At 38.8% G+C, this 25,084-nt stretch overlaps 1 protein-coding gene across 1 annotated transcript; it reads left to right on the top strand.

Moving 5' to 3' along the window:
* Positions 1-1,331: 1,331 nt before the first annotated feature.
* Positions 1,332-22,493, top strand: LOC126838149 (toll-like receptor 6). Its single transcript, XM_050572311.1, has 2 exons — positions 1,332-5,415; positions 21,373-22,493. Exon 1 carries the CDS (start codon positions 1,537-1,539, stop codon positions 5,410-5,412), a length of 3,876 nt encoding a protein of 1,291 aa, XP_050428268.1. The 5' UTR covers positions 1,332-1,536; the 3' UTR covers positions 5,413-5,415; positions 21,373-22,493.
* Positions 22,494-25,084: the final 2,591 nt, after the last annotated feature.

The following is a 25,084-nucleotide window of genomic DNA, read 5'->3' as shown; positions in this document are numbered from 1 at the left end:
TGTTTCCGATTTTCTCAACCAGAATGACAATAATATACAAATGTAATAATGCAGTCGGCGACATCTGCGCAACAATTGATATCGAATTAAAAGAAAAAATACATTAGGTACAACACACTTACTGTTTGTTGGACGTTTGAAACGTTTACTCTAAAAATTATTTGAGAATATAATAAAATAAAATATTTAATATGTTTATAACAAGTAGGGACGAATCTATAATAAAAATACACTTGTAAGCTATTAAACTGTGTAACTTGTCTGACGATGAACAAAGAAAAAGTTTACCATCGACCGCGTGCTCCCTGATCGGATGTTAGTCAAGAGTGGTTCACGCGAGCCAGTTTGGTTGCGTGACGGCAAACCACAAGGAGTCGCACGCAAAATCGCCCATTATTTAATAATAATATATTATCGACGTGAATTGTGTACTATACATTTATATGACCACGGTCATAGTGATAACTCTAAATTAAGGTAATTTTTGTCAAAAGTGAGTTTTTATTTTTATAAAATAAATATTTTAAGTGTATAAACACAAGTACAATAATTTTGGAATTCGCCCTATTTATTTATTTTAGCGGTTAAAGATATCTTGGACAAAAAGCGAACGTGTGTTGTTATTTGTAAGATGTAAAAAAAAAAAAATAGATACCCAATAAAAAATGTGTTTTCTATTCAATTGATTGCATTACTCTGCATGTACATCGATTGTGCGCTACTGTGTTACGGACACACGCAACCTATTGTCTGGGCGGATATACGGATGTGTTTTGATTGTAGATACCTAATTCGCTCGGCAATAAATAAGAGCAAAAAAAACATTAAAAAAAAAAAAATCATACACATAATATGTAACGATAAAGCATACGAAAATAGTAGGTAGTTATTACAATAAAAATATGTCGTGATGTTGTTGCTGCGGGTACCCGAAAAAAAAAAATCAGGTGGTCAAACATACTATGTATACACACACAATACATTCTCTGTATCCAAAACATAATGTTATCCCAAGACCCCATTGTGAGTGTCCGCATAAGCATTATTGTTGTATGCATGTGTGTAAGGGACTAAGGGTGGGCGACACATATTTCCAAAAAGAATAATATTATATATATATACGGGAAAGACCTAACAAAAAAATGAAAAGAAAAGAAAATATCACCACCGCAGTTACTTATACACAGAAGCCGCGTCCCGTCCTGGTGGGATTGCGACGGCGGCCAAACAAGTGGTTGCACCACGCTCGGAGCGCCGTCTACTGGCGGCCGGCAGTATCGCGGACACCGGTGGTCGACGGACGAGGAGAACGCATTACTAGTCGACGGACTGCCGCGTTAGTTTCTCGCAGACGACCGTACCGATCGGTCTGCTTTTATCGTTGTTCGCAGTGACGGTACAGTGTGCGCTCGCGTGTGTACGAATCGGAATATAATTTTATAATACTATTTTAATATCGTAAAAACGAAATATTTTTATTGTGCGTGATGTGCGTTCGGTGATGTTATTGAAGTGATTTTTTTTTATATTTTCGTAATGCGTGAAAGTGTGTCGAAAATGAAGTGGTGTTTTCCGGCCGCCGTGTTGTCGGCAGCGGTCGCGCTGTCGTTGTGCGCGCGGACCGCGGATGCAAACAACGGCGACCCCGTGTGTGACTGGCAGCGAGTGGACAACGAGCCGCCTTTGCGGGTCGTGCTCAAATGTTCGTTACGGACCATCAACAGCGCGGACACTGTCATATCTAACCTGACGTCCGCCCAAATGGATATGATCACTAGTTTGACGCTTAAGTGCAGTGACGTGATATTTTTCGAGAGTAGTCTTGAGAATAGCTTTCTGACGCAACTCCGGCGGCTCAACCACTTGGACTTGGAGTACTGCAAAATTAAATACGTGCCACCCGCCGTGCTTAGTACGTCACGGGAACTGAAACAGTTGCGGATACGCACGCACAACACCGACTGGTCCGCCATGACCATGGACTTCCATTCGGACAGTCTGCGCGGTCTTAATCAACTGAGGGAGCTCGACTTGTCCGACAACAACATTTGGAACTTGCCTAAAGAACTGTTCTGTCCGCTGGCCGGTCTGAAAAATTTAAACCTGACCAAGAACAGGCTGCAAGACGTGTTCGAGCTTGGTTTCTCCGACTGGGGCAACGGGCCCACGGCGCCCGGAAAAACGTGCAACACCGCGCTCGAGGACCTCAACCTGGCCAACAACGATATCATATCGATGCCCGACAACGGCCTGACCAGTTTAAGAGCGCTAAAAAAATTGTTCCTCCAAGAAAATCAAATCAACCAGATAGCCGACCGCGCGTTTGTCGGACTTACCTCGCTTAATGTACTAAATGTTTCCAGCAATCGGTTGCCCGCGTTACCGCCCGAGCTGTTCCATTCCACTAGGTATCTGCGTGAAGTGTACTTGCACAACAACTCGATTAACGTGTTGGCCCCCGGTCTACTCGAAGGCCTGGACCAACTGCTCGTCCTAGACATGTCCCACAATGAGCTGACCAGCACCTGGGTGAACAAGGACACATTTTCCGGACTGGTCCGACTCGTGGTGCTCAACCTCGGCCATAACCAGCTGACGAAAATCGACTCGCATATTTTTCAAGACCTGTACAGTCTGCAGATATTAAATCTCGAACACAACAACATTGAGACGCTGGCCGACCGGGCGTTTGCGGCGCTCAGTAATTTACACGCTCTCACTTTGTCGTTTAACAAACTCAAGCGCATCGAGCCAATGCATTTTTCCGGTCTGTACGTTATCAACCAACTCTTTTTGGACAGGAACCGCATAGAACTCATCGACGAACTGGCGTTCCAAAACTGTACCAATTTACATGATTTGGGACTGTACGGTAACGCGCTACGACAAGTGCCCGCGGCCCTGTCCAAGTTGCACATGATGAAAACGCTTGATTTGGGCGGTAATGCAATTAGGCACGTGCAAAACTCGTCTTTCGACGGCCTCGATCTGCTGTCCAACTTGATCCTGTCCAACAACGAGGTATCCAACCTAACAGCTTACACATTCTCGTCGATGCCTCTGTTGAAAGTGCTCAACCTGGCGTTCAACCGACTGGCTCACGTCGACCAGAATGCGTTCGGCACGTCCAACACGCTGGAAGCGATCCGACTGGACGGTAATACGCTGACCGACATCAAAGGCATGTTCGACGGCCTGTCCCGGCTGGTGTGGCTGAACGTGTCTGACAACCGCATTGCCAATTTCGATTATTCTTTTCTGCCGCCCAGTGTTGAGTGGCTAGACATGCACAAAAATCAAATCAGGGACTTGGGCAATTATTATGTTCAGCGCGATACGATTCAAATAAAAATGTTGGATGCCAGTTTTAACCAGCTCACCGAGATCACGGACACGTCGATCCCGGACAGCGTGGAGAACGTATTTCTCAACAACAATCTCATTCACAAAATCAAAACAAATACGTTTTTGCGGAAGGCCAATCTGTCCAGGGTAGTGTTGTACGCCAACAAAATGGAATACATCGAAATGGGTAGTTTACGGTTAGACCCGGTACCCGAACAAAAGGAGTTACCGCAGTTCTATATCGGCGACAATCCACTCAAATGCGACTGCACTACCGAATGGCTACAAAGCATCAATCAGCTCAGCGTACAACGACAATACCCTCGCGTTATGGACATGGACTCGATCATGTGCCGGCTGGTACACTCCAAGACAGAAAAATACAAACCACTCTTGGACTTAAGGCCGTCTCAATTTTTGTGTGAATATACTTCTCACTGTTTTTCCGTCTGCAAGTGTTGCGATTTCTTGGCTTGCGACTGTGAAATGACGTGCCCCGACAAATGTAAGTGTTACAACGATCAATTATGGTCGTCCAACATAGTGGACTGTTCAAATGCCGGGTACAAGACTATACCGGCGCGGATACCGATGGACGCCACGGAAATCTATTTGGACGGTAACGACTTGGGCGAACTGTCCAGTCACGTTTTTCTGGGCAAGAAGAAACTGCAGGTTTTATACATGAACAATAGTAATATTGTCGCGTTGCACAACAAGACGTTCAACGGCGTGCCTGAATTGCGGGTGTTACACATGGAAGACAACCGGCTAGAACGACTTGACGGCGGCGAATTCGATACCCTGCCGAAACTCACCGAATTGTATCTGAACGACAACCAGATCACAAGCGTGGCAAACAGGTCGTTCGCGCCGCTCAAGTCTCTTCAGGTGCTTCACTTGGAAAATAATCAGATCAATGAGTTCCGGCCGTGGCAACAACTCAGCGCGGCCAACACGCTGACGTCCGTGTCGCTGGCCGGCAGCACGTGGCTGTGCGACTGCGACCTTATCGTCGGCCTGGACGGGTGGCTGAAAAACAACGATTACCCGCCGTCGTCGATGCTGTGCTCCGACAAGGTGACTTCGGTGGCCAGCGCCATTGAAAAGTGTCTGTCCGAACGCGACTCCGGGCCCAGCATCCACCGGCCGTTCTACAACACGTCCACACTGGGTAACGATTACGTGCCGTTCGTGGCCGCGACGTTGGCCCTATTCGTCGTCGTGCTGGCGCTGATCGCTCTCGGTCTGGTGTTCCGCGACGACCTTTGCTTGTGGGCTCACTCGCGGTACGGCATGCGCGTCTGTAAATCGCCGTCCGGTGAAACGGACAAGCTGTACGACGCGTACATGGTGTACAGCATCAAGGACGAGGAGTTCGTCAACCACATACTGTCCACCAGCCTGGAGCGTTTCGGGTACAGCCTGTGCCTGCACTACCGGGACATACACGTCATCAGCCCGGTGTACCTGATGGACAGCTTTTTGGGCGCGTCGGACGCGTCCAAGCGAATCATCGTGGTGCTGTCGTTGTCGTTTTTGCAAAACGAATGGGAGAAGCCCGTGTACCGGACGGCATTCCAAGCGTGCGTGGAACGGGCCAAAACGAAAAAACAGTCCGTCGTCGTCTTGTTGACCACCACCATCACTCCGGACCGGGAGCTGCAGGCCCTGCTCAAGTCGTGCGACGTGGTCACGTGGGGCGAGAAGCGGTTCTGGGATCGGCTCCGGTACCTGATGCCCGACCCAAAGCCACTGGCCGGTGCCGGCGACCTCAAGAAAGTGATATGTGACGGCCGACCCGTAGCCAGGTACACAGCCGCGCCGACGTCTCTGGAAGCTTGGATACGCATGAGTCCAGCGTCCGTAACACAATCGCAGGCGCCCACGCAGAGCTCGTGCGTTTCCGAAGAGTCTTCGCAGAGAACCACGGACGAGGACGAAGATCCGTCTAACCACAGTTACGTGTCAATCGATTACCAACAGAGGCAGAAATTGCACCACGTGTACAGCAGCATACCGGACCCGATTTACAATCAGCCCGGAGGAAGGACTTATTTCGTTTAGTCGGTAAGTCCGAGCAATACTCTCTTATTACAATATTATTATAATACACCTTACAAGTTTAGTAAAAAAAAAAAAATAAGCAAAATGATAATAATGACCATAATGATAATTTGATGATTGTGTAACGCGTCGGCGAGACGAGCCGTTTTGGGGTTTTCACAGCGAGTTTTATAGTATATTTTATAAAGCGGCAAAATGTCGATAGCTTGCAATCTAAACACTGTCAGGTTTTTTTAACGAATAAAACATATAATTCTTCCGGAGAAGAAAAACAGAAGGTAAATATTACTATTATTACGGCCGTCGAGCGTCTCGCCTTCCAATATTAGTTTTCCCAATACCAGCGCCCTTAAAATCGGCCGGGTTTTTTGTAATTGCCATCGCAAAAGTTTCCAGACTGCAGTTTGTCGATATTACAGTATGGTAGTCAGTAGTATAGTAAAAAGTTCGTTAATAATGGGTGAGATAGTTTTAAAATATCGGTTAATTCAATTTAAAACAAGTAATGCAAATAGTATAACAATGACATTTAATCCGAAAGTGGTGGGTTAATATATTTTCGTTCGTTATCCTGCTAGGCAATTTTTAATTATTTTGTTGAGTCTTGCGTAACTCAAAAAAGTTCCTCTCTTATGAACTTTAATGAAATATCCTTATTTCTTTGATTTGCTTAAACTCATTTCGCAATATTCGGTTTATGAGATCCGATAATTTTAATACTTACATTTTTGGTCAATAAAATGTCATCGGTTTAGGTTAGGTTGACTGGCGGTCGATGCTGACGCGGTTGCCTGTTACACGAGACAAGCTGTATTCGGGTATCCGAGTGGGGAAATATATGTGTGTATTATTTTAATGAATAACGATAACCGATAGTTAATGCGCTGAACATACAACACACAACAATTTATACCACGATCAACGGCGGCCGAGGAATAGTTAGAAAATTATTGGTTTTACGTCGAACCGGTTTTCGTCGTCCGTTAACGTATAATAATGTATACATGTATTTATTTTTACTTCGCCACCATTTTTTCTTCCGAAATTTCGCTTCTGCCCGAGAGACAGTTATAATTATTATTATTATTATTATTATTATTTTTGTTCCCTTCTTCTCCTTAACGATTTATATAGTACGCCCAGTGTTAATTGCCTCGATCCTTTTTATTACTCATAAGTCATACTCAACACGACTCGGCTTCGGTGTCTGATCAAATATTAATTTTAAATTAAATAATATAATAATAAAAAGAAAAAATATTATAATAATATTACAAGTCATAATATTCTCGTTGTAATATAATATGTATATTATATATTTTCCTGACCGTCGCGCCTCGCACAATAACGACACGACGACCTCGGTGAGTTTTAGTGAGACACAGCAATTCGCTGTAGTAGGAAATCGACAGTAGATGGATGAGTACTTATAGTAAGCAGCAGAAGAAGAAGACGGTAAAAATAAAATCCTATAACGGGACGGCGTACTAAAAAAAAAAATGAATGATGGCCTTCGGACCGGCTCACAATTATTATTATTATTATTATCACCATTCGGAGGCGACCGTTTTACGCGTCCCATTTGTCCAGAGTCGACGCCACGGCTAATTTTTCAGGTACACTCTCACACACGTTCACAACGGTAGTATTACACGCAGACCGAGAAAGCATTTAAAAAAAAAAAAAAGGAAAAAGACACAACGCACTAGGCTCATCTTCAAGGGGTTCCCCGTCGAGATCCCATCACACCTTCCAAAACGTTTAACGGTCGCACACGTTTTTCGGTAGTCCCGGACCATGAATAATAATAATTATTTATATATATATATATATATATATATATACATATCTAAGTAATAAACGATTCGGTACCATAAAAAAATATTTTGTAGGAAAATAATAAAAAAAAAAAAAATTATATACTTTTAAACGACGCATTTCCAATGACCGACGTTGTTTTTTTCCAGATTTGTTCATCAAATCAAACCTAGAAAAATATACACGAGTACATAATAATTAATATAATACTATTATTATGGTCCCGTTAAAAAGATATATTTAATTCGTATTTAAAATGTGATATTGTCGCGATACGACGCATCTGTGTATATAACTGTATTAGAATAATTTAGTCGTTTGTGATGATGAGATCGACCGACACGATCCTGTTGGGTAGGTTTTGGCGTTTACATTTACTGTAATATTTATGATTGTTATTAACATAATAATAATATACATATACACGTATAGGTATCCGTTTGAATATTCGACATGACCGATATTAAATATAAATTATACTACTCAATATTATGTTTGCGCTAGGCCACGGGCGTACACCCAAGCAATTCGGTACGCTTAAACAATTTAAAATGTATTTTTCAAAAACAAAATAGGCGTTATTAGGCATAAGATATGCTTGGGCTTCGACGAAAAACGCGCGTTGCACATTTCGCTGTGCCCGTTATGGCTTTCTAGACCGCTAAAGTTACAATAATAATAAGCACGTGTTTTATGCTTTCTCCCGGTGTCTTCTTCGGTAGGTTCTTGCTGCTGGTTATATTTTTTAACTTGTGAGTTGTATGTATGTACGTATAACCTCTTACCGGGTCGTGTGTGTCTCGTTAGCGCGTATCCGAGCTATAATATGCTCCGGTGCACGTACCTATAGTTTCTACCCATTTTTTTTTTATTGTATATTTTAATTCACAAACGACCAATGTGTGTGTGCTGTGCTAGGCCGGTGCACTGGTGCGCTGAATGGCCGGCGGCCAAAATCGGGTTCCAATTATATACCTTTTGGTAAATTACTGTTATTACGACCAAACGGATATCAGTAACGGTCTCCTCCGGTTCTGCTGCGGTGACGATTACCTATTTACAATAAAGGCATTTTTGTTTTTTTTTTCCAGCCGTTTTACTCATCTGCCGTCTCACAAGTCGGGAGTACGGTTGAATTAATTAACGAGATTGGTTTTTTACACGTGTGTTTAAAGGCGAAAATGACCAAATACCTAATCGTTGTGACCCATGACGGTCAATTTGATCTTTTGTATCTCGTTTGTCAGATGTTGTCGTGTGTGAACAAATCTGTTTCGGGGTTTTCGTTCACAAGAATGCGACCCAAATGCCGCTGTGAAGGGTCGACTCGATTTTTGAGAACTACCGCGTGTACCCGTCGAGGTTTTCGGTTTTTTCGGTCGTGTTGCGGATTGTTGTGTATTGTAGTATATTATGCTGTTATTATTATTACACGCACACGTTTTACAAATGCAACGCGATGGACGAACGGCGACGCGGTCGCTGCCGCCGTCGGGTACACTGTTTTAAGTGGGCTTGTCAGTACTAAAATAAAGAAGAAGAAGAAGAAGAAAAAAAAAACACTGGATTTCCACGCTACTTTCTCGACCGTGTAATTTTTATTGACTTCTATCTCTCTTTCTCTCTCTCTCTCACTTTTTCAGTGGTACACACGACACGCACTACTCTTCTCCCAAGGGCTTCTTCTTGGTCGTTGTAACTTGTAATCATTTTTTTTTCCTTCTTGTAATACCGCGTAAGCCGTTTTGGTAAACGACGACCTTAAAGGCACAATTATTACATGTTATTATAACCTATCCTTCGCGGAAAATTGTCGATATCGTAATAATTTCGTGCGTAAACTAGTTTGAAGAACGCGCAGTTCTAACGGGGAATGTGTGACCGAAAATAATTGTTCAAAAAATAACAACAACCGCGAAATAACGTTAAGAAATTAGGCGGGTTATTAATATTGTTATGTTACGGATGATCCCGCCAAGTATAATTAGATTAGACGCAAAGATAGCGGCGAAAAACGGTGCTCGTTAAACAGTTAACGACCGGTCGCGAATACTTGTTTTTTTTTTTTGTTTTACTTCAACAAATCTCACAGTCGCGTTGTTGTTCACGTCAAGCAGACAGTAGCTATGGAAATAAATACGATGTCGAAACGGAAAAACTATATTCGTTTCCCACTCACACTGCGTCGCTCTCTTCTCGGCCAAAACGGCCAATTGAATTTCCTATCCTATCTAATAATAATATTATTGTCACAGAGCGAGTCGGTAGCGGTTGACGCGCACGATATTGTTGTACTGTTATCGTGTGTGTACGTTTCGATTACCGCACGACCATAATAATAATAATATTATTATTATTATTATCATAGTAACAAACACACACACGGACAACGAAATGCTCAGTGTTGTGTGTGTGGCCCGCTCAAGACAATAACCTTATAGACCGGTAATGGAAAGAGAAAAACACGGTAACATATAGCCACGCTGCGCTGCCAAGGAGTCGACCGAGAAGACTTGGAAATATATAAAACAAAAAAATGTAAAAGATACTATATAATAGTAATAACAACAATAACGAATAAAAAAAAATAAAAATACCAAGAACGAGTACACACACACACACACACACAATACTTAATATATAATAATAGGGTATCCTCCCTACGCAATTAGCGGAGTGCGCCGGTCTGGCGAAAACAAACACAAACGAGAAATAGGTAAAAAAAAAAAAAATAATAAATAAAAAAAATGTTATCCTCGAAACCGTGACTGTGCCCGGGCGTCAAAGACCGTGGCCACGGATGGAGGTACACGTAATTATTATTACTACCGAGTTATATCATTTTTTTTTAACGTCTCGTTAACGTCCCGACATTAAAATTAACAGTTTCCCTTCATGTTCGGTCGTCGTCGTCCCCTTACTCCTTCTTTCTGCGGGTCTTCCTACGATATCCTGTGTACGTAATATACCTACTTTTTCTTATGTCCCGCCGGGTGTAACTCATCCCGACGCTTGCACCTTATCCTCTCCCCCCCCCCCCTCCTCCTCTGAGGATAACACACGGTTTGCGCGCAATTATAGAACGCACGGGCACACTGTACGTACCCGCGTGTCATTAGACCAGTCCCCCACTCTCATTTGGCCAGTGTAAGTTTATAAATCGCACGGGCCGCCGCTACCGCAGTCCTTTCGGTCGCGCTTCTTAATTGATATGTCAATTTGAGACTCGTTTCCCGGCACACCATACCCTATCGCTGCTCCCCTCTTCTCGCCGTTGTCGTGATCCCAAGTCGGCCACTAATGAGGAGGCGATCGTCCTAAGTTTTTTTTTTCCACCATATACCTGACGGTTTTTATCGTGGAAACAATGCTGTTTTCCAACCCCCTTCGCCGTCGCTATACCTCGCAGACCGTGTTTTCGCACCGAGTACGACGATAATTACCGACCGTTTCCATTATTAATATAATTATTACATTACATTCAGCCGATTGCCGTTGTTGAAAACCGTTCACGATATTCTCACAAAGGTCGTGGTCAGTCCTTGCCCGAAGTCGTGCGCTTTACGGCGCGATATCTTTATTATAATGTATTATTATCGAGTTCACATCGCCGCCATCCTCTTCGGCGGACAACGGTACTCTAGATGCTTTTTTCATGTCCGAACAGTAAAAAGAAAAAAAATCCTAAATCGACGTCCGGTTCTTTCGGATCTGAATTGCTAATAACGATTTTCGCGGTAGTAAAGTTTTGGCTTGTTAGCTCGACCCCCTTCTTCGGTTTTCCGTGTATTTTGTTTACAGCCTCGGTGATAGAATACAACAAATATCTAGTTCACGTGAAATCCTATACATTCGATTTTTTTTCGATTTACCTGTTTTCGATTATTTATGTATATTATTATTACCGCCTCGTATATCACCTTGCGATCATGACTGTATTTTAATATACATGTATTCAACATATATATATATTATTTTTTATAATGCGACCAATGGAAAACGTGTGAAAACATTATTTTTTTGGGGCGACGTTCCGATAAAATCGTTGACGTCGACCGCGCATATTATTATAATATACGAATTGATTAAGCAGTAAGAACACGGTTAAAAAAACGAGAAATGATATTATAATGAATTGCAAATATCTCTGTAAATGTAGAAAACGAACATTTTTCTTTATCGGCTTCCGACTTCTGAGAAGGACCAAATTAATAAAATAATAATTCGAAAGTGTTAAGTTTTTTAGTACACATATACCTATAACTACCGCTGTCCGGACATAATCGGATTACTCGTAATTCAATCCGGCCCTTTACATAATGTTATATGATTTAAAAAAAAAAGATATACTTATATATATATATATATTTTTTTTTTAAATATTAAGTTGTTTATTATGCATAAGACACAAACACACACACATGAATCTATTGGTGTATCCAGTACCGAACTTGAGAAGTACTGAATATCGAATAGCTTGCACACACATATTGGAAATAGTTTCTAGTTACATTTTGATACCGATTTTTAATACTTGTGTACAGATTTTAAACATGCAATTCTGTCGGATCACATAGGTGTACGCTATATATTTGTTTTTTGCTCTAAACAATTTTTTCCTTTTGTTATTATACCACAGCTAGGATACTTGTTGTGGGTGGTAAATTATTGTGCATCACGAATTAACGAGATAAAAAAACCCATTGCTCGCTTCTACGTAAGATCGTTGCTATTATTTTTCTAATTATGTGGTAAAACACCGCCATTTTTGTTTTTGACGGCAGCGCACAGTGAACTGTGTTCTATGCTAAACTCTCGATCGAGATTAGAATGTGTGTACTTACAATATTATTATTGTGGAGCGGCGGTTATTAGCCGTGTTGGCTATAACGCGTGCTGGACACCGCATCTCAGTACTAATTTCTGTCTATGTGTGTATTAGTAAAAAAAAAGAAATAAAATTGAAACCGGCCGTGTCGGACGTGTGGTATATTGGTTTTTGGTTACCGGTCAGGCTGCGCTTCTAGTGGGTAGGTGTATATCCAACAATAATATTGCTTTTATATATATATATATAATATAAATGTGTACAATATGCGCCATGAGTAGTAAGGTGTTATTCGGATGAAATATGATTAAACCGCCGCCCAAGCTTAAGACCCCCGCGAGTGACCGCATATTGTCTATACAGGTAACCGGACACGGGTTATTGTGGTGCCCCCTTTCTCCCCAGTGCTATATATTGTGTAAAGAAAACAAAACTGCGTAGGAACAATGGCCGTACGTATCGAATAGCCGGTGGAAATTCCTCTTCTGATGTCAGTCACCGAAAATTGTCTTATCCGCGACATAATATTTATTTGTTTGTTATAATCTCTCGCATTGTCGCCTTTGCTTAAGCCGCCAAAGTGGCCGCACTCGCGCATGCACACACAATTGCTATTTGTCAGACCACAAAATAGACAAGCCTAGTGGTGCGGTGGGATGACGATTGACGGTGATCAGCCGGGAGGCTCGTTAAAAAGAATTTCTTCGAAAAACTACCGTGAAATTCGACGGTTATTACAGGAAATTCAAGAATCCAGTGTCGATTTACTCCGAGAAACCTTCCCCCTTGGCGGCGGCGGCGGCAACCGTTCTACACACACTAAATTAACCCTCGGGCGATTAACAACACAGCACGGCAACATACTCTCATCATTATAATAATAATTTACACATACACACATATGCACCTGTAATTAATAATTCGTTTTGTGCGCGAGAAGTGTTTTTTTGTCCATCTAATCTCAAATTTTAAATATACAGCTCCTGTATTATATGTTTTCACGTTTGCCACCGAATCTCGGCCGATGGTTGGATGTACGTCTGTATTACTTTATAGACGTATTGGGTTTTTAATGAAAACTAACGGCCGTTCCGCACGGTCAAATCGCGGCAGCGTCCTCGTATGTTCATATCATACATAATATAAAAACGACTTTTCGTTCTATAATCAATCATCGGTTCTCTTGCACGCAGTACACATACACACATATATATATATATAATATAACATCTTTATTCTGATTACATTATGCACTGGGAAATCAACGTACAGCCGTCCACACTCATCGTTGACGAGCAAAAAAAAAAAAAAAAGGCACGTTTAATATCTTTTTAGTTTCGGAGCTGAGAACAATTTATGTTTTTTTTTTGTGTTGTTTATTCTACCGAAAATAATTTTACCTCGCGTAGGAATTCATTTTTTTTAGTCTGCGTGCCCATCAAATCCGTGACAAAAAAACGCGTGTAAGCTTAAGCCGCCAAAGGTATTAACAAACTAATTAACGCTTAATTAGAAATGTAAACGCAACGCATTTAATTAAAACCAACGCGAGTGAGCAGAACAGTAGAAAATAAACCTGCACATTGATTATTATTCCTACTCTTCGATGGCGGAATTTGGTTCCTAATCAAATCACATATTGAGCGAAATTGTCAGCATGGATTTGTAAATTATGGAGTTAACGGACATGTGTACCTGACGGGTTTTTAGGGCAAAGGCAACAACGATACAATAATAATATTAAGCTGTTAAACGAATAATAAAATAGTTTATGAAAAAAATACCTTCTGTAATACGTCGCTGCGGGGTTTATTATTATTGTTTAATTTTTTTATAACCGTCGCAAGGTCGAAGACGACCACAGCGTAAGTCTTCCACACGGTCGTTCTCCGTGGGGTTCGATCCAAGAACAACGAAAGATAATATAATAAAATAATATAAAACTTGAAGACAATATAAAATAAAGTATATTAAATAAAACCACCGCGCTTACCTTATGTTCGTCACCGGCCTCACGTTCAAAAAAAAAAACCTCGCCCGTAGTGAACCGTTAACGGAGGCGTGGGGGGGGGGGTGCCGGGTGGTGTCAATTTTGAGCCGACAGGGGAAGTGGAGGCAGGAGGAGAGGGTGCGGCAGTAGTAATTCGAGAGAGTGAAAAATAAAAAACCATCTTCGTCGTCGTCGTCGTCGTGCCTTGTCACGCATAATACAATTTATTTCACTTGACCGGAACTGGGTTGTTGGGCGACGGGCACGCATTTAAAACGAATAAGGGAAAAGTGGGGAACAAGCATTGTACTTAACAGGACGAACGCCGAGCTACTGTCACATGTCGCCGTACGCCCACGGTTATGATATGCTAAGTATCGTATTATGGGTTTCCTGTGTACGCGAAGACCACCTCGGCGAAGATTTTGGGAACACTCTAATTGGCCGAGTGATTATTTTAAAGTATAATAATAAATGCGCGAAAAAACATAATGGTAGACTAGACAAGAACACTGAGGTCGGGCCACGTGTGAGAATGGGTTTACTCGTATACATTGTACGCCATACATATAATACATGATGTTGTGTTTTCGAAAAATTCAATTTGCACGGACATGCGAATCGTGTCGGTACTCGGTAACGCTATACTTGTTCCAGACTCTTGCATAAGTAATAATGCAATATTATTAAATCCCAGTAAGAGTTTATGACAGCCTCCGCATCCGGCTAAAATCTAATATGTGCGTTATTCCTATTGTGTTTTGGGTAGCTTCTCTTGTAAACTTGTAGATAATGAACCTTAATATAGATTGGCATAATCGATGATACTTTAAGATACTGATTTGGGCGCCTCTGAATAATATGTAAATCGCATCCTGGCGACCGAAATTTGCATACAAACGAAAACAAAATTCGAAACAATACCCTATCTCTACGCCGCCCATCCGTGGTATAAGGTAACATTATGGTAATACTCTGCGTTGCTGTTAATTCTTACTTATATATTATCAAACCGTTTCTCATAAAAAAAAAAAAGAATCTCTAACGCATCGATTATAATTAAACGGTCATTAGAAACGCGTGTGTCGCCCACACGTGTTGCCCTCTCTTCTCTTCTTCGTCGTCATCAACAGTAGAGGTATATTGTGTATATATAATATATTATATTAATGTGATGATGATGGAATACGATATGCGTGCCACGAATTTCTCGTGGAGAACAATAGGCGAACGTGAACGGTTGTTCTTTTTATTATTATTATTTTTTTACGAATATTATATTCGAAATTCTTTTCCGGAGAAAGAACCGAGAAATACTTGTACGGCTTGTGTATTTCCACACCGGCGCAGGAAGAAAAAAAAGCCCAAAGAAACCGGATGTGAAGCCACTGGCACACGCCGCGGTCATTAGGGGTAACGTGGCGGCGTACCCATACCGTTTTCCTCCCTACTTTAAAAAAACACTATAATTTTCGCCCTCTGAGGTTTTATTTGCGAACAACGCCAGTGCTAAAATAAAATACACACACAAGCCGTCGTGGATGGTGTATTACGATAATATTAATGTGCGTCGCCTGAACCTGGTGTTATTTTAATAATAATAACAACAATCGTGTACGCTGTCGCTGTTGACTCAATAGATACACCTATTCTACTTTTATATAAATAAAATGCGGTAGTACTTATAGAGTAGTGTTGGTAGTCTAGGTCTACCTCGTAACATATTGTATGTATAAATATATATTATATACGATATGGGTGCTATGTTGAAAACCGCACGGCACATGACAATCGCGGTGCCAGAGCATCGGAGAAGCCAAAGATGTTGAGTTTAGTGCGGTCTTGAGTTTTTTCTTCTTTTTTTTTTAATTCTTCACTGTGAGGCGTCGCGTATATTTTTCGATTATGGCTGTGCATACGCAATACGTAAAATCCCATTAAAACGAATATAATAATAATTTCGGCGGTTTTATAATGTATAATACATATTCGGCACGGCTAGTCCGTCTCCTCCTACTCGTCTGTCTCGTTAGCAACGTCGCCGCCGCCGTCAAAATCGGAGTAGAACACTCATTATTATCATCGTCATCGCTAGTTGAAGCAAAAACAAACAAAAAAAAAAAAAAATGTTTTAACATCGCGATATTTAATATTATTATATGTGTATACAGAAAGTGACGACTCGAAAATAACTCGTTCGAACGATTTTTTTCCGCACCTTAAGTATTTTTTTGGTCGACCACTCAATTTATATAGATATATGTATATTTTATATTTAATAAGTGGTGGTTCGTGATTTTCTTCGACCATCGGTCGCCCGCGGTCAAGCTCGTTTATAATAATAATAAGAATAACATATTCCATGAGTCGGTCGCACGTTGAAACGATAACGAACTGAAAACTTACATTTACAATAATAATAACGCGTTCTATAACTTACAAACTAAAACGTACGTTATCTTTGGCCGCCGCATCCAATAAATTATTATTGTTATGTTGGGTACTCGGACGTCCGAGGGTGTATAATAATAATATGTTATATTAATATTGTGTAAGCGTACAAAAATTAAAGAATGACGTGTCGATTTGTGTCTATAACACTCGGTCCATAGAATTATTTATATTTTACCAAGTCTTGGTCTAACGTATATTATTATTGTAATTATTTGTATAAACTTAATTGATTTACCATAAAATATACATGTTGGTGTACATTTACTGCTACACAAAAAGTGTACTGTTAAATTTAAAAACTAACTGGAAAAATTAGTACATTTACTACTAAATCGTTATTCGTAGAACCGTGTTCGGCGTTCTTGTAATATTAAATATTATGATAATAATATTCTTTTTTGACTAATTTGATTTCAAACACTGTTGTAGTCTGTGTGCCAAACCGGGATAGAACAATGTGGGTTTTTGATCTGGTTCAGCATGCGTGCATTTGGCTACGTTATAAACGTTTTCTCTCTCTCTCTCTCGTTCGGCCCATCTCTGTGTATAATTATATTATCGGATGCGTTTCCTTCCCCTTCGGTCGTCTTCCCCGTGATACCGTGGTGGACGTGCAATATTATTACGATAATAATAATAACGTGACCGGTACGGTTCGTGAGAAAAATAAACGAACCCGACAGCTATTTTAATCTGGAACGGCGGCTATGACGACGATCATACATATTATACTCTGTACACTAGCCAACGCAAGAGGCATGGCATGGCGGTGGTAAACGCGGTCGGCGAGAATGAATAATAAAAAAAAAAACACAGAAGAAGAAGTACCTAGATGTGTACGGCAATATAGGTAAAGCGAACGGACGCTGAGTAATATAATAAAATATATATATTATAATAATAATAACAATACCGCGTGCATACGATGTTATACTATTATTATTATAATAATTTGTTTTTGTATGGAAAACGATTTTTTCGCAATTACCGCGTTATACCGTGCATCCGCATCCGCATACACACTCGCACACATCCACAACAACCCGTGTATGCCAGATTAAAATATTATTTTTACCGTTTCGCATGTATAATTTCCATAAAAATTACGTTGTTCTTTCACATGTTTGACGGTCGTCCGATTCCGATAAACGTTGATGTTATTCACTAAAATAATAATATATATTTGTTATACATGGCCGTTCGCTTGACCCTCTGTAGTCTGTAGTGTATAGGGCACTCGAAATTTAACGATTTTATTTTTTTTCCCAAATACTATTTTTTTTCTAACAATCCTCTGACAGACTAGGGGAAGTCGACTAGAGTGGCCACTCGAACCGACCGGACCCGACGACGAGGTACAATGGCCAACTGTGAAGGTATAACATACAAAAGTACTACGATATTTGCCCCAGACAGCAAAAAAAACACTCTTTCCCTACTTTCGAAAATCACTCTGTGTCGGAACGAGGCATTTTTTATCAATTAAAAAACATCAAGTTTACAACTTACATCGGACATTACAATTCGAATTTGGAGCGTCGTCCTTGATTCCTGGCAAGTACTAGACGAATATTCCCGTACATTGTTTTTTAGACTGTTTAGGTAAATTTTTTAATAAATATTGTTTGTACGATGTTTGGCGGTTGTGACGTGCGACCCATTTCAAAGACCGAACGATGTGAGGGACATCGGCAAGTGACGACGACTGTCAAAGTTCTATTGGTGCCATTTTTTAAAGTTTTAGACATTTTCCAAAAGCGAAAAAGCAACCTAATTATTTTGATTAATATTTTTGAATTCCCGAGAGTGTGGTATCATATACACACACACACACTCCTAGTATTATATTATATAGGAGGCGTACTCGCTCTCGTTTGTGTTATTGTAATTATTAACATAAAACCGCTGTAAGTGTGTGTGTGTATGTGTATACGATGTCGGTGGGTTGGTTATTTTTCTATATATATATATATATATATATGTACCTATAGACTGTGTTCGTGTTAGTATAAATTATACTGCAGATAGGTGTATGTGGCTTGCATAGTTAACTATACTGTAACGCGTTCGATCGCCATTGAAACCCTCGAGCCACCAATTACGGATTATACGAGGAGATGACTTGAAGAGAGATGGCTTGTTGCAGTCCACGTAGCCCGTGTGTGAAGCTTGAGTAACTAACCGACTCACCTAAGGTTAGGCACACTATTATATTTTATCGTTTTAAAAACGTGTAATGTATATACACACACATAATACACAAGTAAACGAAACGGCTGGTCGCGTCCTACCATCGTTTATAATGTAAAGTATTACATACACTTAATGAGAACAAACAGAGGCTAACTGGACTTGTTATGTGTGTTATGCGCGTTCAGCAATAACAGTAAGAATAAGCGGTAATCTTCAAACGAACCGATGGATAATAATATTATAATTATATCAAACTCTAATGATTTTTTTATCGCCACCGGAACAATATGCGTTTCTCGCACCTCGTCGCCGGCTAAATGTTTTATTGTAAATTTCCGTCTATTTCTTTTGGCGTCTAATATTAGCCCGTAAATCGGCTATCGAGGTGTGTGATAAAATTTTATAACAATTCCACCGAATTGCACTTCGGAGACCTAGGTTCAACAATACGTCCATAATATCAGCAGCCATCGATATAATATTATTATTATAGACTATAGTCGTGTCTTCTATTTATTATTATTGTTATTATACGTACATGCATGCAGATTACATACGGTAAAGTTTATTACACTACACAAATAGTATATAAGTGTATATACTTTTTTTTTATCTTCTAGCATTATATATTTATCATATTATTGCGATTACATGCACTATTCTGTGTATGGCGCCGATCGCTTTAATAATATTATACTAGAGGAAGAATAAAAAAGAATGCCATATATTATGCATACGTTTTGCATATTTACTCGAGTCTAATAACTATAAATTACAATTATTTAAAGTTTCAAAAAAAAAAAAATGTGTATAAACATGTTTTTGTGGCTGTCGGGTTATCTATGGGTGCCCGAACCAAACGCCCAAAAGCTGATGCACTATCACCATAGAAAAATCGTTCAGCTGTTAAATGTGTATGTGTACTACCGTCGACCTGTTATTATTGTTGTTATATCGACTAAAATGTCACACCGTCATTGTTATTATATTTCGAACTTTAAAAAGTATCCGTAACCCACAGTGTACAGTAGCTGTCCTTGGTATACTCGACGAACAAATACACATACATATTACTTAATCACATTAATATTATTTGTGTAGATTTTAATCTATATTATCATGTCTCGCTTACCAGCGATATTGTTTTTGTAAATGAAGACAATGGTTTGCATCTCAGTCGTGTAATGCATAGACATGTGTAATCTTTATACATTATTTCCGATCGGGGAAGGGCCAATTCGAGACACGTTAGGCTGATTTATTGTGAACCAATAAATATCATCTTCAAACGTGACGATCCTTAGTATTTATCATAGCCTATCAGGTCTACCGCGAGAGCGTGAACATTTTTGTATTCTTTTCTGTAAACATTTCTTTTCGGGTGTACGATTTACAAAATAAATAATTTGCCTAAACACGCGTGGGATCGCGTCCGCCATTATATGAGGTCTAACTGAAAGAAAAACTAGAATTTATTTTTTTTGTTTATAATTACCTTTCCTGTTCATTTGTATGTTTTTTATTCACTTCCACCTCTGGCAAAATGGTGTCCGCCGCCGCCAATGCCAACGGTGCACCGGCCGGATGTCCGGTCATGGCTGCTACGTTATCCGTTGCTGCAACGACGGTTGCCTCAATCTCCTCCTAGTGTAATTCTTTGAACGAATTACGTTTTATTTATCTGAAAAACAAAAACCAGCAGTCAAACATACGCCTTCGACCCCGCTCTCCCGTGACAAGGGATGCAGCCATAGGTTGTCGCGAAAAAATCGCAATTGCCCACTTCCCCCTACTCGTAACCCTCGAAACATTTCAGAGGCGGAGTGAGTTTATTCACAAACAAAAAAAAAAACTATCGGGCCTGTTGTTGGCGAAAACTGGTTACGGTTTATTTTGTGTGTGTGTCCTTTTCTTTATCGCACCGTTAAAAAACTAATACCTACACATAAACTCTAAATGTATTTCTCTTCGGTGGTTCTTTTTTCCACCGCCGACGCGACGGGTCTCTAAGCGCACGAGAAATAAGACTACAGTAGTCTCGTGTGGGATAGTATATTACACTGTGCGCATATATTATAATGATATAAAATGAGAGACTCTGAGGCGAAAAGGTTTTTACGGGCCGTCGTTGTTTTTCATACAAATCGTCTCATTCATACCGCCTGTTTTTCACTCCCCTCGCCCCGTTCCTGGCCACGACCGAAAGTAAAACTATTTTTTCACCCCCTCGAATACCCGACGGGAATTTATTATTAATACACCATCGTCGCCGTCGTCTACGCAATTTTAAAATGTTCTCATCCGCGATACCGCCCCGACGTAGTATTTTGTACTTGTTTTTTTTCACACACACACAACATATTGTACACCATAACAGGCGCACGGAAATTTATGCGAGGGAAGATTGCCGCCGTCGCCTTAATGACCGCAATAATAATATTATCGTCGCTTTTATGCATACATCGTACGAGTCGTTTATTTTATTAGCCGAACGATGGCACGCGGAGTTGATAAAAATCACAAGTTTCGTCTGCCAGTCATAATAATAAAAAAACAACAACAACTTAAACGTCGTCATTATTATTATTTCTGCAGCCATTTATTTGTCATTGTGTGATTTTGTATAAAAAAAAAAAACCATTGAAATAATTGTAAACTGTTATTTTTTTCATTACAGAAGCACTGAATTGCACGAAACACGGAAAAGTCGCCCTGGACGTCATGGACACTGGTCGGATCCTCAGCTTCTTCTTACCTGTAAACACGAAAAAATACCCAAACTACTACCATTTGTATAAACAATTTTGTGTAAATCGAATTTAATTATTTTTTTTTTTGTATATTGTACATAATTTTTGTTGTTATGTAATTTATGTTTTGTTTTAATTTATATAGATTTTTATAAGCCTATTTTTTTTCGATAAAAACAAAATTGTTCGGCATAATTTGTTCGTTTGTTTGCTATTCGTTAAAAAAAATAACAACAATATTACAGGCTAGAAATTTTTTTAAAAGACTGAAATGGCCTCGAGGGTATTTAATATATTTCCTTGTAGCTAATTTAAAATGATAATAAAAAAACCGTATTTTTACAAAAAGTTAATAATCTCAAAAATTGGTACCATTATTACAATGTATTCAAAGACATTATAATATTCTGTAAAAATAATGATAATATTTTTTATAAAATGTTAGTGCTTTCTTTGTATAATATTCGTCCGACAACGACATGGTTTACACTTGTCGACCTTTTATTGTTTTCCTCGTTTGTCTGTAATTATTTCGATAATACTATTCAAATATTATTATTATTATTATTATTATTATTATTATTGCATTGTTATTTATATTGCCTGAATCGCTTTTCTAAGCGACGGAAAAAGTTCCTGTAATTTTAATTTCTTTCTAAAATAAAAATAATATTTAATACAAATATATGTATATTTATATTTATAAATATATTTTAAACGCATACAGGTGCTTTATTTTGTAAAGTCTATAGGGACCCATTTAGCCCCATGTATGTGTAATTATATTGTTATCAAATATTTTTTGTACATTTTTTTAATTAACCGAGAGTGTACTTAAAAAAACACGAACAAATGAGGTCTCTAAATCGAAACTCCTGTTGCTGAATGGAATATATTTATATACCCTCGTTTAACTATATATTATTATTATTATCTTTTTTTTTGTCTGTTATTTGTATTAAGTGTTTAGTCGTCATGTGATTTATTTTGTATTATACATAATTAGGCGCACATTCGATGTAATATGTGTAAAGAAATTGATATAAAAAAAATAATAGCTTAAATAAAAAGTCATAATTTATAATGCTCAATCCGTGTGTTCGTCAATTAGTTTTTTAATGTTAAATTTAATTATTAATATGTACCCTACTTTATTTCAAGGCCTGTTTTAGGAACGAGACGACGTTATAGTTTCGTCGAAAGTATAATGGGATTACTGAGGACTGTCCATTGTCAAAGGTGCACTGTAATGGTGGACTCTTGAAAGCGAGAGAGAGAAAGATATAAATATCTGTGATGAGAGAGGATACAGGGTCGGTCCTCTTTGATTATTCGGGACGAACGTCCGTGACGGAGGACGGTGTGTTAAATGAAAACAAGTGTCTCGAATCTATTTTCTCGATTGTATTTATCCGTAAAAAGCCCTCTGGTTTCAGATAGCTGAAGTATAGTATTATCGGTCAGAAACTTGGTCCCCGTACACAAAACAATATTCGCTTGTCTATCAAACAAACGACAGACTCTGGACTTGTATGTATACCTAATATATTATTATTATTATTATTATTATTATTGCTTTAAGTCTCTGCGATGGCTATTGATTGTGTGCCTAATCGGGCTCCGGGCGGAATTAACACGGTATTAATAATGCTATAATGACTCTTTTCAAAAAGGACATTACTGCCCGCCGGTGTAATTAACAATCGTACAAATTACGGATTAATAAGCCAGCAACCGTGTACCGCATTCAACGACTACAAAGCAATACTAATAATATAATAATAATTATCGAACATAATGATACAGGCGCCTTAAATTATAATAGCAGTGTGTTTATAATGGGTAATGTTGTCACCGAGGACATGCAAAACCTATATAGAACTACATCAAAAGCATCTCATAATAATATACAAAATACAGTATTCATTATTGACTATATTATAGAGGAACATAAATCAAATGCATAGACGCAAGGTTGCAACAGTGACAACATTTTGGTTTTCGGGCGAAACTTAGCTGTGATTGTGGTTAGTCAACTTGCCGACTTTTATGCTTCAAAAACTCTTTTTCAAGTAAGTCACATTGCAAGAAGGCGCTGATCAGTGCCGAAACAATACTATTATTTGATCACATCAATTTGGTATCATATCAATTTGTTAACGCTTAGGTTGTGCCTAACGTTTTTTTATTTAACTGCTAACAATATCGTTATCATAATATGCTTATCAGATCCTATGTATCCGATACTTATTTTAACAACATTTTTGTAGTAACGCATCATTATTAAAATCTAAATAATTATGAAACGCTATCAAAATACAAGAAAGATCCGGATATACATTTACTCGAGACGCAACACCGTTTTGGCGTGGTCGTTGTTTTAAAAAGATTAATTAGAGAAAAGTTTTGAAAAATCACCGGCCATCAACTCGTTGAATTGGTGTAGGTAGTAGCAGCTATACGACCATTGTGTAATATAATATTATAAAGATAGACCGCTTTTGTGAAAATTCCGATTTCACTGACATAAAATAATATAATAGAGCGACCAGCAGACCGAGCAGGGCCTACACTCAAGCGCTTTATATAAAAATAAAATAAAATATAGCGCGTTGCATGTTACACGATAAAGGTTAATAATTGTCGTTAAAGTAATGACTTCCTTTTTTCACAAGTCAATTCAATCTCGTTCGAATGTACTAAATTACATAGACAAAAAAGCGACGTTAACACATCTATTTTTGTATAGGTAGTGATCTCTAAAATTAAACAAGTTTTCTAGAAAATTAAGATGACATATCAATAAATAATATATGCAACGAGCACATATTTGATATTCTTTACCTGATAATTAGGGTTCACAAAGTATCAAAGTATTTAATTAGCTCATTAATATGCTGTTTTCAGTAGGTATTTGACTGTTGTCGACGATAATTATTGATGGCTGTTTGCAGTATACGAGTAACACATTGCTGTCCCGTTATTTGCATCATCATACATTTTGTTTTACCCAATAATTCCAAAAAAAAAAATAATTATTACTTAGACTCGAGCGGTAGGTATTTGTTTAAATTTACATTTAAATACTTAAATAAAAAATAACTTTTGTTTGAAAATCAAACAACAACAACATTTCACGATTCTGTTTTTACAGATGTTTATTTATAATAATATTTTATTTACAAGTATTCATTAATTTCATTTCATAATTTAATTCGTTTGTTTATTTTAAATTGTTTTATTACCAATACAAGAGATGGTTACATTTAAATTAGTAATGTATTAATATTATTTTGTTGAAATAAAATAGGTAGTTTGATTTTGAGCGCTAACTATTTTTTCGTTCATTTCTTCTCTGTAAATATTGCCTATTATTATTTTTGTACCAAAAAAATTAATTATTTTATAAATAAAATTAGGTATTGCCTAACATAACTTTTCCAGCCTAGGGTATAGTTTAAGAATCTTTATCAGACCGGTTTTTTATCAATTCTTATTCCTCGACTAACTTTAAACCTGTGATCTCCTCCTAGACTGTAACCTGCAAACCTAGGATATTTTTGGTTTGGCGGAGCGAAACTAGCGAGTGCCCCACACACGGTGATTTTCCGTCCGTATTAGTACAAACTCCGCACACTG

The sequence above is a fragment of the Adelges cooleyi genome, unplaced genomic scaffold, assembly GCF_023614345.1.
Source record: "Adelges cooleyi isolate 19-005CV unplaced genomic scaffold, UGA_ACOO_1.1 ACOO_flye_CR_arks_rails_tigmint_CR_PRNA_30, whole genome shotgun sequence".
NCBI lineage: Eukaryota > Metazoa > Arthropoda > Insecta > Hemiptera > Adelgidae > Adelges > Adelges cooleyi.
Note: the sequence above shows the minus strand (reverse complement) of the source record. Positions and strands in the feature narration are given on the sequence as shown.